At 44.0% G+C, this 13,491-nt stretch overlaps 1 protein-coding gene across 9 annotated transcripts in view; it reads left to right on the top strand.

The window, feature by feature from the left end:
• fgfr3 (fibroblast growth factor receptor 3) overlaps window positions 1-13,491 on the top strand; it is a 177,291-nt gene that overhangs the window by 135,865 nt on the left and 27,935 nt on the right. For all 9 annotated transcript variants that reach the window (XM_078223018.1, XM_078223028.1, XM_078222998.1 and 6 more), the window contains exons 10-12: window positions 1,051-1,220; window positions 5,690-5,813; window positions 9,766-9,956. In XM_078223018.1, coding sequence (XP_078079144.1) covers window positions 1,051-1,220; window positions 5,690-5,813; window positions 9,766-9,956 — 485 coding nt within the window. The remainder of the gene's footprint in view (window positions 1-1,050; window positions 1,221-5,689; window positions 5,814-9,765; window positions 9,957-13,491) is intronic.

Genomic DNA, 13,491 nt, shown 5'->3' with positions numbered 1-13,491 from the left:
ACCCAGAACGATCATTTGGTTCCAACCTTTTTCTAAGAATCATTCTTTAATGTTGCAGGTCCCAGTGCAGCAGTTTCTCTGCTGTAGTGAGGCTGTTTTGATCATTGATACAGGATAAGAATTTGGCAAACTGACCATAAAATTATTTCCAATTGGAATTGTCAGAAGCTTTAAGGAGTGCTTTTAAGTCCCCTGTCCAACGGTCATGCTTCTGAAGTGTGATTGAACGAAGGGTTTGCAGTGTGGAACAGTATCTCTTTTAGCAGCAATAAGCTTGCATTTCTATTTCACCATCATACTTAGCAGAGAGAAGAAATGCTGCCCAAGCATAAGTAGGGGAGCAAAGAGAAGTGACCAAAGGTACAAGTGAATAGGTACATATTGAGAGTGTCTCACTGAAGGCCATTGGTCTTACTATCATTCTGCTAAATCCCTCCTACACCCGTTCCAAGGCATTAAGGTGGCAACTCTACATTGTTTTGAAAAGTAAAAAATGTAATATCTATAATACCTTTTAGAGTACAGAATGACTCATGGTTCTTTATAGAGGAGAATCCAGTAGAATGACAGCAAATATGGGCTTGTAAGGGACCTTTTGGATGAAGCATGGGAGGTTATAAGATGTTTAGGGAGAACAGGGCTTAGGTGATTGAAGGTTCTGTCACCAATGGTAGAAGGGATGAGGGGCGCATGAGAGTTCAGAGTCAATGGACCAAAGGGTGAGATCTCCAGCTGAAAGAGGTTTGAATGGGACAAGGCCTCCAGGGATTCGATGCACTAGTGACAAAGGATGCCTCCATAGAACCAGAGCAGTGTGGGATTTAGTGCAGGTAGCAAATCTGAGGATGAGTTACACAGAGTAGAACTCGAGGGAGCGAGAGTGAGAGAGAGCTGGAGTAGTCGACTCTGGGATTTAAGGCTGCCAGGGAAAGCCTTCAGCACTGTCTTTGAGATTCAAGCCAAGCAGGCTATATAACTGGGAGCTGTGTTAGTGTGCTGCGTTGGTCATTGAGACAAAGCATCACTGTTCTTATTTATTGGTGTTTTCAGGAGCTCCGTACTGGGCCCGTCCTGACCGGATGGAGAAAAGACTTCATGCAGTACCAGCTGCAAACACTGTTCGCTTCCGATGTCCAGCTGCTGGAAACCCTACTCCAACAATCCACTGGTTGAAGAACGGCAAAGAGTTTAAGGGTGAACATCGCATTGGGGGTATCAAGGTGAGTCATTACTCCTAAATTGTCAACTTTAAACTAGCTGCAGTACCTCTTCACTCCTTGGCAGGGTCGTGTTTGTTCATGTGACAAACCATGCCAGAGGGCAAAGGATTATCAAACATTAGTTAGGTCATTCCAGGCCCACGGCACAATCCTCTAAACAAAACGATTTGTGACAATCTTCATGCTTTTGCAGCTCTTAACTTGGCCTTGGGACCTGTTGCCAGCAGGATTGTCACAACTGATGGGCTGGGTAAGGGGATGTATCCAGGGTGAAACCAGACATTGGAACTGCTTCAGAAGAGGCAAGGCAGCCTGCCGCAGACAGAGCCCATCATCAGCAGATACAGCTGGTGATGGGGCACCAACTACTTTACAAACATCGGATAAGGTCTTCCACAGCCTGTGGTTGTGGCACACATTGGTACATACCACCTAGGTAAAAGAAAATGGATGGAAGCAGAATGTAGGGATTTCAGAAGTAAGTTGAAAGGTAGTGATATCAGGATTACTACCAGTGCCAAGTGCTAGTCAGAGCAGATATATCAGGTGAACACGTACAAAGAACAAAGAACAATACAGCACAGGAACAGGCCCTTCGGCCCCCCAAGCCCGCGCCGCTCCCCGGTCCAGGATTGAATCCTGAATCCAGGATCCCCGCCCAATTTTCCAGCCTATCTACATACCAATATCCTATCCACCGAGCTGTCCCTCACAGCTACGATGCTTTGTTCATTACAACCTATTAACTTACCCCCACCCCCCCATTCCAGACCATGTGATCTCCAGGGAGAGGCGAAAACCCAGAGTGAAAAACCCCAGGGCCAATATGGGGAAAAAAAATCTGGGAAATTCCTCTCCGACCCCCTGAGGCGATCGAAACGAGTCCAGGAGATCACAATGGCCCCGATCGGAAAATGCTTCCCAACCCTAGTCATTTCCACTTCCACGAACACCATATGAATTCCCTGCCCCCGAGACAGGTTCCCAACTATCCGCAGTCTCACTCTGTACTGGCACCAGCAAGATGATCATAGAATGAAGCCTTGAAATGAGAAACCAGGAACAATTAGCCCGCGCCGCTCCCTGGTCCAAACTAGACCACTCTTTTGTATCCCTCCATTCCCACTCCGTTCATATAGCTGTCTAGATAAGTCTTAAACGTTCCCAGTGTGTCCGCCTCCACCACCTTGCCCGGCAACACATTCCAGGCCCCCACGACCCTCTGTGTGAAATATGTCCTTCTGATATCTGTGTTAAACCTCCCCCCCTTCACCTTGAACCTATGACCCCTCGTGAACGTCACCACCGACCCGGGGAAAAGCTTCCCACCGTTCACCCTATCTATGCCTTTCATAATTTTATACACCTCTATTAAGTCTCCCCTCATCCTCCGTCTTTCCAAGGAGAACAACCCCAGTTTCCCCAATCTCTCCTCATAACCAAGCCCCTCCATACCAGGCAACATCCTGGTAAACCTCCTCTGTACTCTCTCCAAAGCCTCCACGTCCTTCTGGTAGTGTGGTGACCAGAACTGGACGCAGTATTCCAAATGCGGCCGAACCAACGTTCTATACATCTGCAACATCAGACCCCAACGTAGCTGAAGAAATGATGTGAGGAGTAAGGTTTCAGATTCCTGGAACATTGGGACTGGTTCTCGGGGAGGTGGGACCAGTACAAACTGGATGGGTTACATCTGGGCAGGACCAGGACTGATGTCCTGTGGGGTATTTGCTCGAGTGGCTGGGGAGGGTTTAAACTAAAATGGCAGGGGGATGGGAACTATGCAAGGAGTCAGTGGAGGGGGAAACAAGGATAAGAACAAAAGACTGAAAGGGAATAAGAAAAGTGATAGCGAAACCAAGGGCCAGAATCAAACAGGGCCACAGTAAAAAATATTGGACATGGGACCAGGAAAGTCAAAAAGACAAGCCTTAAGTTAGGGCTTTGTGCCTTAATGCGTGGAACATTTCAATAAAATGGATGAATTAATTGCACAAATAGATGTAAATGGGTATGATATAGCCAGATTACGGGTGACCGGGACTGGGAAATGAACATCCAGGGGTATTCAATACTTACGAAGGACAGATAAAAAGGGGAATGGTGGTGGAGTTGTATTGCTGATTAAAGAGGAAATTAACGCAACGGTGAGGAAAGATATTAGCTCCAAAGGTGTGGAATCTGTATGGGTAAAGCTGATAAACACCAAGGGGATAAAACACTAGTGGGAGTTGTGTATACACCTCAAACTGTAGTGTTGATGTTGGAAATGACATTAAACGGCAAGTTAAAGACACGGCTGACAACGGAACAGCTGTAATTATGGGTGATTTTAATCTGTATATAGATTAGGCAAATCAGATTATTAACAATACTGTAGAGAGGAATTCCTGGAATGGGTACAGGATGGTTTTCTGGAACAATACGATCAGGAACCAACCAGAGAACGGGCCATCCTAGACTGGGTATTGTGTAATGAGAAAGGCATCATTGGCAATCTAATTGTGCGAGACCCCTTGGGGATGAGTGACCATATTAAGATAGAATTCTTCATCAAGATGGGGAGTGATATATAAAAGCAAATTAAAGTTAAAGTTTATTTATTAGTCACAAATAAGGCTTACATTAACACTGCAATGAAGTTACTGTGAAATTCCCCTAGTCGCCTGTTCGGGTCAATGCACCTAACCAGCATGCCTTTCAGACTGTGGGAGGAAAGCAGAAGACCCAGAGGAAAGCCGTGCAGACACGGGGAGAACATGCAAACTCCACACAGACAGTGATCCAAGCTGGGAATCGAACCCAGGTCCCTGGCGCTGTGAGGCAGCAGTGCTAACCAGTGTGCCACCATGCCATCCCTTGCCACTATGCTGCCCCTGTGCTGGAAACTGAAACCAAAAGAGAAAATGCTGGAAAATCTCAGCAGGTCTGGCAGCATTTGTAAGGAGATAAAATAACTGACGTTTCGAGTCCAAATGACCCTTTGTCAAAGCTTTGAAAAATCGCTTTGAAAGTCCTCAATTGTCCCACCCTAAAGTTTTTGCTCCCAGTCTACCTTAGCCAACTCCTCCGTCATCCCATTGTAGTCTCATCCCATTGGACTTTCAGAAGACTTTGAGACAAGGTCCCAAATAAGAGATTGGTGTATGAAATTAAAGCAGGTGAGATTGGGGATAGGGAATTGAGATGGATAGAAAACTGGCTGGCTGACAAGAAACAAAGAGTGGGAATAAATGGGTCTTTTCCAAGTGGCAGGCAGTGTGAATAGTGGGGTACCACAGGGATCAGTGCTAGGACTTCAGCTATTCAAAATGTATATAATTATTTAGATGAGGGAAGTAAATGTAATATCTCCAAATTTGCAGATGACACAAAGCTGTGTGGGAGGGTGAGCTGTGAGGAGGATACAGAGATGCTTCAGTGTGACTTGGACAAGTTGAGTGAGTGGGCAAACACATGGCAGATGCAATATAATGTGGATAAATGTGAGGTTATCCACTTTGGTAGCAAAAAAACAGGAAGGCAGATTATTATCCGAATGACTATACATTTGGAGAGGAGAATGTGCAGCAAGACCTGGTGTCCTCATATATCGGTCGCTAAAGGTAAGCATGCAGATGCAGTAGTTGGTGAAAAAGGCAAATGGTATGTTGGCCTTCATAGCGAGAGGATTCGAGTACAGGAGCAGGGATATCTTGCTGCAGTTTGTAGGACCTTGGTGATGCCACTCCTGGAGTATTGTGTGCAGTTTTGGTCTCCTTACCTGAGGAAGGATGTTCTCACTATAGAGGGAGTGCAGTGAAGGTTTACCAGACTGATTCCTGAGAAGGCGGAACTGATGTATGAGTCAGTTAGGATTATATTCACTGGAATTTAGTTTGAAAAGGGGGGATCTCATAGAAACCTATAAAATTCTAACAGGACAAGACAGGGTAGATGCAGAAAGGATGTTCCCGAAGGTGGAAGAACCCAGAACCAGGGGTCACACTTTGAGAATACAGGGTAGACCATTTAGGAAAATAACTTGGGGGGAGTGGCTGATAGTAGTCATTGGTTGTCCCATTTGAGCACTGTTCTCCTAAATCTCTGAAGGATTTCAGTTCAAATCTTTCCATGAATGAGGGATTTGAATGTGTCCTTTTCCCAGGAAGTAAAACAGTGAATCAGAACTTTGATGGTCTTGGACAATATTTTGCTTTTCTTATCTAGAGTATCAAAAGTGTTACCTGTGGGTGGGAGCTCGGGGGGAGAAGTCAGTGCGCGTTGGCATTGTGAGTTGCACGGCGTTTCACCCAATGCGGTACCGATCGGCAGTCAGCTGATTAGCCGGTGGGTGACCTGGCCAGGGATCATTTCTATTCCTGCTACTTTTGGAAAGGCATCTTAGGCTCGCATTCTAATGCCAGTAGGAAATAGAGCCCTTGAATAAAACTGGTCACTATCTTCTATTTGATTTCTTCCTCTAGTTGCGACACCAGCAGTGGAGTTTGGTGATGGAGAGTGTAGTCCCCTCTGACCGTGGCAATTACACATGTGTGGTTGAAAACAAATATGGCAGCATTAGCCACACCTACCAGCTGGATGTACTCGGTAAGATGACTCTTCAGTTTGATTAGGCTGCTCACAAATACGGGGGCTGAAGCCACAACGTGATATTGGTAATGAGTCAGTTAGAGGTCATGGTTTCAATCTCATGTCCAGGCCTCGAGGGCATTGCCCAGGTTGACACTCCTGAACCGTACTGAGAGGACTGTTGTTTCCTAAGAAATGCTGTCATTTCAGCTAAGGTCTCATCTCCCTGTTCAGGTGGGCAAAACTGATCATGTGACACTGTCATAAGAACAGCTTGCCCTCTATCACCACTGGCCCAAAAACAGACGGGCTAGTAATTCATTCCTTTGCTGCTTATGGGATCCTGTGCACGGATTAGCTGCAAGGTCTATGTCTCTATAGGTCGGGAGAAACCCATTGATTGTGAAGTGCTCTGGGGATACCCTTAGAATGTGATGATGTGATATAAGATTCTTTGTTTACTCAGCCATTCGTCCTTGAGGCATTGATTCCCTCACTGGGCTATGGTTTGACTCGTGCTGATCAGCCTACAATGCCTCACCAAGCTGATCCTGAATCTTACTGAGGAGAACATCACAGCCTTGCCCAAACCTGTCTTCAACTGGTCCATTCTGAAACTTCAGGAGGGATGAATTTATAACAAATCAGAATAGGGAACTGTGACTGATTTCTTAAAACCAGAGGTGGTGAGCCTTTTTTAGCACCTCGCTGAGATGAGTAGCTGAGGGTACAAGGCACAGAAAAGGTTTACCAGGATGTTGCCTGGTCTTGACAATATGAGCTATCAGGTGAGATTGGACAAACTTGGTTTGTTTTCCCTTGAACATCAGAGGCTCAGGGCCAACCTGATAGAAGTTTACAAAATTATGAGAGACATGGATGGAATGGATAGTCAGCGTCCTTCTCCCAGGGTAAAAATTACTAGGGGACATAGGTTTAAGGTAACAGGGTGAAAGTTTAAAGGAGATATGAGAGGCAAGTTTTTTTTACGGAGGGTGGTAAGTACCTGGAATGTTCTGCCAGAGGAGGTGGCAGAAGCAGATACAATAGCAAAAATACATGAATAGGCAGGGAATAGAGGAATGCGGGACCACATAGAGGAAAAAGGTCTTTAGAAAGGCGTTATGTGTCGATGCAGGTTTGGTGCCAAAGGGCCTGTTCCTGTGCTGTACTGTTCTTTGCTCTGAGTGCAGAATGGAAGTTGGGACCTCTGGGCTTATAAGGGGGAGGTACTTGATGATGGAGAGGCTGATGAACTATGGGGTTGCACCTCAGATCCACCAGACATTCTTATTTTGTTGATCTGAATGAGATTTTCTGGAGTAAATAGCTTGCTGCTGCTTAATTGTAAGAGATGTGAAATGGGTGGTTTAGTCATTGTCACCCAATATTTACACCCAAAGTCCAAATTGCTCCCAAGGACTGAAATCTCAAGCTCTTGTCAACCTTAACCTCTGTCTGGAGACCAGTGAACATGTGGTACTGGCAGAGGCAAGGCAAGAAAAACAAACTTCTGAAAAACACAGCAGCCACTGTGAATTCCTTTAAAAAGGGGCTGGAGAAATATTGAGATGTGAACAATGCTGGGGTTATAGGAGGAGGAAACTCCTGAGAAGATTGGGGATGGGTGGGAGGGCGGTGGTTGTGGAAGGCAGTAGTCCAGTGGGATTGAATGACCGAGCGGAATGAATATTGTGGAGTTTAGCTTGATTACCTTGGGGAAGCTGGGAGTATTTATTCAGAACTACCCCACGGGACATTAAATGGATGAAATGAGACCATAACAGAGAAACAATCTATGGTTTGTGGAAGGAATGGACTTTTTCTTACCCCCTGAACCCGAGAGGTACTTAAAGATTGGAAAAGAAGATGAAAGTAGTAGCTTTAAATTATAACAATTTATTATTATTGGAAAAAAATCGCTAATTACTTTTGTCTGTAATAACAATGATTTCTAATACACTTAAAGGCAATTGTAGAAAATCCAATTGTAAAACTCTTTAGGGATTGGATAATAAATTGCTGAAGAGTCAGTAGCTTTGTATCTTGTATTGATTAGGAATTCAAATAAGATCACCTTTAGTAAGATGTTATTGTGCATTCAAACAAGCCTCAAGGTTAACCTGTTTACTGCATGGAGAATATTAAATGCAGAAATAAGGGGTGAAAGGATTGCTTTAATTTAAAGCTGATTTATTGCTCTTTCTGAATGTTATGATCGACTTTTATTGACATATTTTTAAAAATTGGATTTACTGTTCACTGATCCATAGTCATCAGTGAAATCCAGATGTTGTATGAAGTATCAAAGCTGTTCATTTGTGGGACACTGGCTGGCCAGCATTTATTTCCCGTCCCTGGTTGCCCTTGAGAAGGTGGCAGTGCGCTGCCTTCTTGAATCGCTGCAGTCCTAGATCAACTTCTATAATATCAGTCATCAGAGAAAGAAAGTCTGGCGTTTACATGCGACCTTTCATGCCTACTGGACATCCCAAAACCTTTACAGCCATTGAAGTACCTTTGAAGTGTTGCGACTGTTGTAATGTAGGAAACGCGATGGTGAATTTACACTTGATAAGGTCCGACAAACAGCAATGTGTTAATGACCAGGTATTCTGTTTTAGTGATTAAATATTGACCAGGACACGGAGGGGGGTGGGGGGAGGGGGAAGAGAGGCTTATGTGCCCTCACTGGGCTATGTTGCAGTCTTTCATTCATTCATCAGTGGGATATGGACCTCACTGTCAAGACCCAACCCTAATGGCCCATGTGAAGGTGGTGGTGAGCCTTTTACCAAATGAGTCACCAAGGGGGAAAGCCTTGTTATTTTAGCTGTGTTTTTTTTCTGACATGCTTATTCAGTCTCTCATTAACGTTGGGAAAATGGAAAGAGAATGTATGGCCCGTGAGACTCCTCCATTACCACCAGATCTCCTAGACAGAAGAGCAAATATTCTAAACTTCATACAAAGTACATCAAACTTTGTGTTTATAAAGAAACGACCAGACCTCATTGTAAAAATAATATAGCATCATATTGGATCATTGAAAGCCCTCATACCAACAGCAGGACCTGTGCTCAGTCCCAAGAAATCTCAGCCTCCTAATCTATTATTCCTGTCATAGCTTGATTAAAGACTACAGTTACTCTGTGAACGTTGAGGAGGAGATTGTGTGGTTCGACACTGTAAAAGCTGATATGAAGTGTAGGTTTTAAAATGAACTGCCACAGTCAGTTGGTTGCAGTGGGTATGAGATATAATTAATTGCATTTTTAATTCGAGGTCATCTTTGTTGCTAATATAACACATTCCCATTCAGTGTTTACAACAAATATTTAAAGGGATCGGCTCACCATTCTTTTGCTGCATTATCTATCTCATGCCAGTAGTAGATTTGCTTTTCTTGGGTCTTGCTTTTGTCGATCTCCATGACAGCCCATGCCGAGTGTGCAGATGCCTCTCTGCGGCTATAGATTGGCGTTTTATTCTCTTTAGTGCTGCAGTTCAGGACAATTCCGTGTTGTAATGGCGGGTATCAATTAGATCAACAGCCTGGTGTATTGTTGAGCAAGAAAAGTGTTCACAAGAGTTTCATTTTCTTCAAATTTACCTGAAGTTGATTGCCTTCCGCAAGATCACATGGATTGGGTAAGATTTATAGTGTAGCAATATAATATGTGGAGGGAGTAGGCCATTGGATCAAATGGCCTTTCTAATTCCATACTCATGATAAAGCTGCCAGTAGTTTACAAGGACAAGAGAAAGTCATTCATTTGTCAAATCTTCCAGTCCTCGACTTTCTTTCCTTGTATCCAACACCCTTTCCCTTAATTCTGCTGGCTCACCAGGCAGCTTAATTCAAATGCTGATAACAGATAAATAATAACAATATCTCTTTTATTGCCAATTCAACATGAAATTGTGGGAATTGCTTTATTTTAATCTGAAATGTTTCCTTCATTTTTAGAAAGGTCTCCACATCGGCCTATTCTTCAGGCAGGACTGCCTGCAAACCAGTCAGTGGTTGTGGGCAGTGATGTGGAATTCCATTGCAAGGTCTTCAGCGACGCACAGCCACACATCCAGTGGCTCAAACACGTGGAAGTCAATGGCAGCAAACTGGGGCCAGATGGAGCTCCGTACGTCGTGGTGCTGAAAGTAAGTAGCAGGATTGTTGAGCAGTACATTGGGTAAACATGGCGGTCAATAATCCCATCTGTGGGTCTTAGTGGCATCACACACGCAAAGTGAAAATGTAATGATTACACACAAATATTCAAAGACTCAACAATAACTTGCATTTCTATAGCACCTTTAACATCGAAAAACATCCCAAAATGCTTCACTGGAACATTAACAGACAGGAGCCAAAGAGGAGATATTAAGATAATCGACTAAGGATAAAGGAGGGACAAAGAGGTGGCTTTTTATGGGGGTCTTAAAGGAGGAGAGAAAGGTTTAGTGGTTTAAGAAGGGAATTCCAGAGATAAAGTCCTGAATGACTGAAGGGAAAATCTGGGCTAGAGATGCATAAGAGGTGGATGTTGGAGGAAAGCAGAGTTCTGTAAGGGCTATGGGGCCAGAAAAGATTACACAGATAGGGCAGGTAAAAGGCCATGGGAGGATTTAAACACAAAAGATGTGCATTTGAATTAATAAAAGTGTTGGCAAAATTAAATTATTGTTCTCCTGATGGGGCAAGTGAGTGAATGAACCACCCAGTGTTACACTGCACCAAACACTGCAGAAGGCCTGTAGCTCATCGTGTAGTCCATGCTGATCTCAGCCAGGACAGAACTGGACTCTAATAACAATCAGGAGTGAGTGCTTTAAATTTCTCCCAACCTGGGAGGCTGAGTCTACTTATAAGCTTCCCTAATGCGACCTCGACCTAACCCAACAGAGTTAGCAAAGAATTATACCCAAACAATCCTTTTGATATGTGTTTGCGCGCCCATATAGGTTTGACTCAAACAAGAAGTATGAGTGTATGGGAAAGGGAGTGGAGAATTGAAACTCATTCTGTTTGCAGATTCTTCAAGAACAGAGGGATAGCAATTAGGAACAGCAATAAGAAAACTTATACCCCAAAAGGACTGAAAAAACCCTGCATCCCAATCACAAAAATGCAGTTTGATATGCAGAAGAGTGTAAATTAATGGTCTTGCTGAAGTTTAGTTCCCCAGCGTGGTGGCAGTGTTAAGTGACCACCAATCTCACAGTGAGATGTTTACTGGCCACACAGTCCAGCACTGCAAAATTCAGTCTGTCTGCACACTGTCCCATCAATGTAATTTTGTTTTTAAATTACCCAGAGTCCTACCAAGCCAAGCTTGAAAAGCTGGATGCACACCGAGGTTGACAGTGAGACCATGATTCTTATATCCCTGTAAAGCAAACGGCAGGAAATATTTTAAGCCTTTGCTTATCCACTGTTGTTTGAGCTGGTCGGAGAGATGCTCATGTCTGTGGATTCAGTGCAGCCACTTTGAGCTGCTGTGTTGTTTAAAGCCTATCCTTAAATCTGGGATCAGAGAAGGTAATAGGGAAAAAGCATGGGGTGTGGGGGCGGGGGACACAGCAGAATGTGTGCGGAATGTGCACAGTGAGCACAAAGAAGATTTTCAAATAGGCACCGAGCAAACAATGGCACCATGTGGATTTAACAGCCCTGCCAGGAATGAAGGGCCACCGGCCTGGAACTAAACAGCTTTCTCTTTAAGAGAAGTGATAGGAAAAAGTTACCTGATTAAAAACAGGACTGAAAATAGTACTTTCGTGCAGCTTGTCATTCTGTCATTATATCGAAGTTTTGGTAGAAATTTTAAGAAGGAAATTCCAAAGATTAAGGCCTGGATGACTGAAGGGGGGAAGTGGGTTGGAGGTGTACAACAGGTGAGTGTTGGAGGAAAGCAGAGTTCTTGAAGGGCTGTGGGACTGGAAAGGTTTACACAAATAGGACAGCTATGAAGCCATGGGGGTATTTGAATAGAAGTAACGTGCAAATTCATTGGATGTTGTGTCCTCTGAATCCAGGCATCTTATTGTTCAGGAATCAGCCCGATACTTTCCATATAAACAAGTTGATGCCAGCTTAAAGATGTGGAGTCTTTGAGAAAAGTGCTTAGTGGTAGTAATTTATAGATAACACAATGCTGGAAGATGCTTCATGATGCTCCGTGGCATGGACAATCCTTCTCATTCCCCAAGCAAGAAAGGTTCTCTCAAGCACCTTGCATAGAAAGCCGTCTCTCTTGATTACACTTTTGGTTGCACAAAGTTTGAGGACCGACTTCAGCTGCTTAGACCATAGATGATGTGTCAACCCTCTAAGGTGTATGTAACAGTTCCCATGGGACTAGTCGAAGAAGAGCAGGGGCGTTCTAATCAATATTTATCTCTCCGTTAACATCGCTGAAAAGGATTATCAGGTTATTATCACATTACTGGTTATGGGACCTGACTGTGTGCAAATTGGCTGCCACATTTTTTAAACTGCAATAGTAACATAACTTTTACCATGCTGAGCTGTAAAGCCTTTTGGGTTGTCTTGATCATGAAAGGTGCTATATAAATGCAAGTTCTTTTACATGCAAGACACATAATTTAAACTTTAATGTGATGTATGGTATCGGCAAAAGTGGCCCTGAAGCTGACAGATTGTTGTAAAAAATCCCACCTGCCACCCTTACTGAGCCCTGGCCAATATGTGACTTAGTTTCACGCCAATATGTTTGATTCATAACTGCCCTCTGAAATGGCATCAAGCCATCTCTTCCTCGGGTATGGGCATTAATTGTCAATCTTGTCGGAAACAGCCACACGCTGAGACTGAATTTAAAAAGTCTTGTGAGCTTTCACACTGCAGTTTGCCTTCCGACTGCTACAGCCTCCCAACAAGTGGATCGAAGAGAGTGGAACCGCTGAATGGTTGTGGGAACTGACCAGTTGCTGCAAACAATCGTCTTCCCCCCATAATCAGCTAAATAGCACCCTCTCTGGAGGAGGCATTCCCAAACTAATTAATGAATAGAGACTGGGAGGGGAGAAAGTGATGAGGCAGGGCTACGGGGTGGGGGCAGTGAACACGTGGAAAGTGCTACACCTGCTCAGCTCTTGCTTTGACGGTCTCACTTGATGTTGTAAAGATTCATTTCTCGAGAATGGCAGATGGGAAACAGAAACAGGAGTCCTGGCGCTGATGTTAAAAACATTGAGCAATTTCCCCTGCCACCCCAGGCTTTACCCAACACACAGCCCAATGAGTAGATCATCTGAATAATGGTAAACATTTTACTAATGTATTGGTTTAGAATCATGAATTATTGCAATAACATGACCACACCAAAGTTTATTCAATGTGTTTGTGCAATGTCAGCCAGGTCACTCCTTTTATGTCTGTGACAAATATATTTTATGCTGATTTTAAAAAAAATGTTTTCTGCTGTCCCCCTGGCCCTCCCAGAAAAGAGGTTTAACAACACCAGGTTAAAGTCCAACAGGTTTATTTGGTAGCAAAAGCCACACAAGCTTTCGGAGCCCCAAGCCCCTTCTTCAGGTGAAGAACTCACCTGAAGAAGGGGCTTGGGGCTCCGAAAGCTTGTGTGGCTTTTGCTACCAAATAAACCTGTTGGACTTTAACCTGGTGTTGTTAAACTTCTTACTGTGTTGACCCCAGTCCAACGCCGGCATC

Source organism: Mustelus asterias, chromosome 1 (genome assembly GCF_964213995.1).
Source record: "Mustelus asterias chromosome 1, sMusAst1.hap1.1, whole genome shotgun sequence".
NCBI lineage: Eukaryota > Metazoa > Chordata > Chondrichthyes > Carcharhiniformes > Triakidae > Mustelus > Mustelus asterias.
Note: the sequence above shows the minus strand (reverse complement) of the source record. Positions and strands in the feature narration are given on the sequence as shown.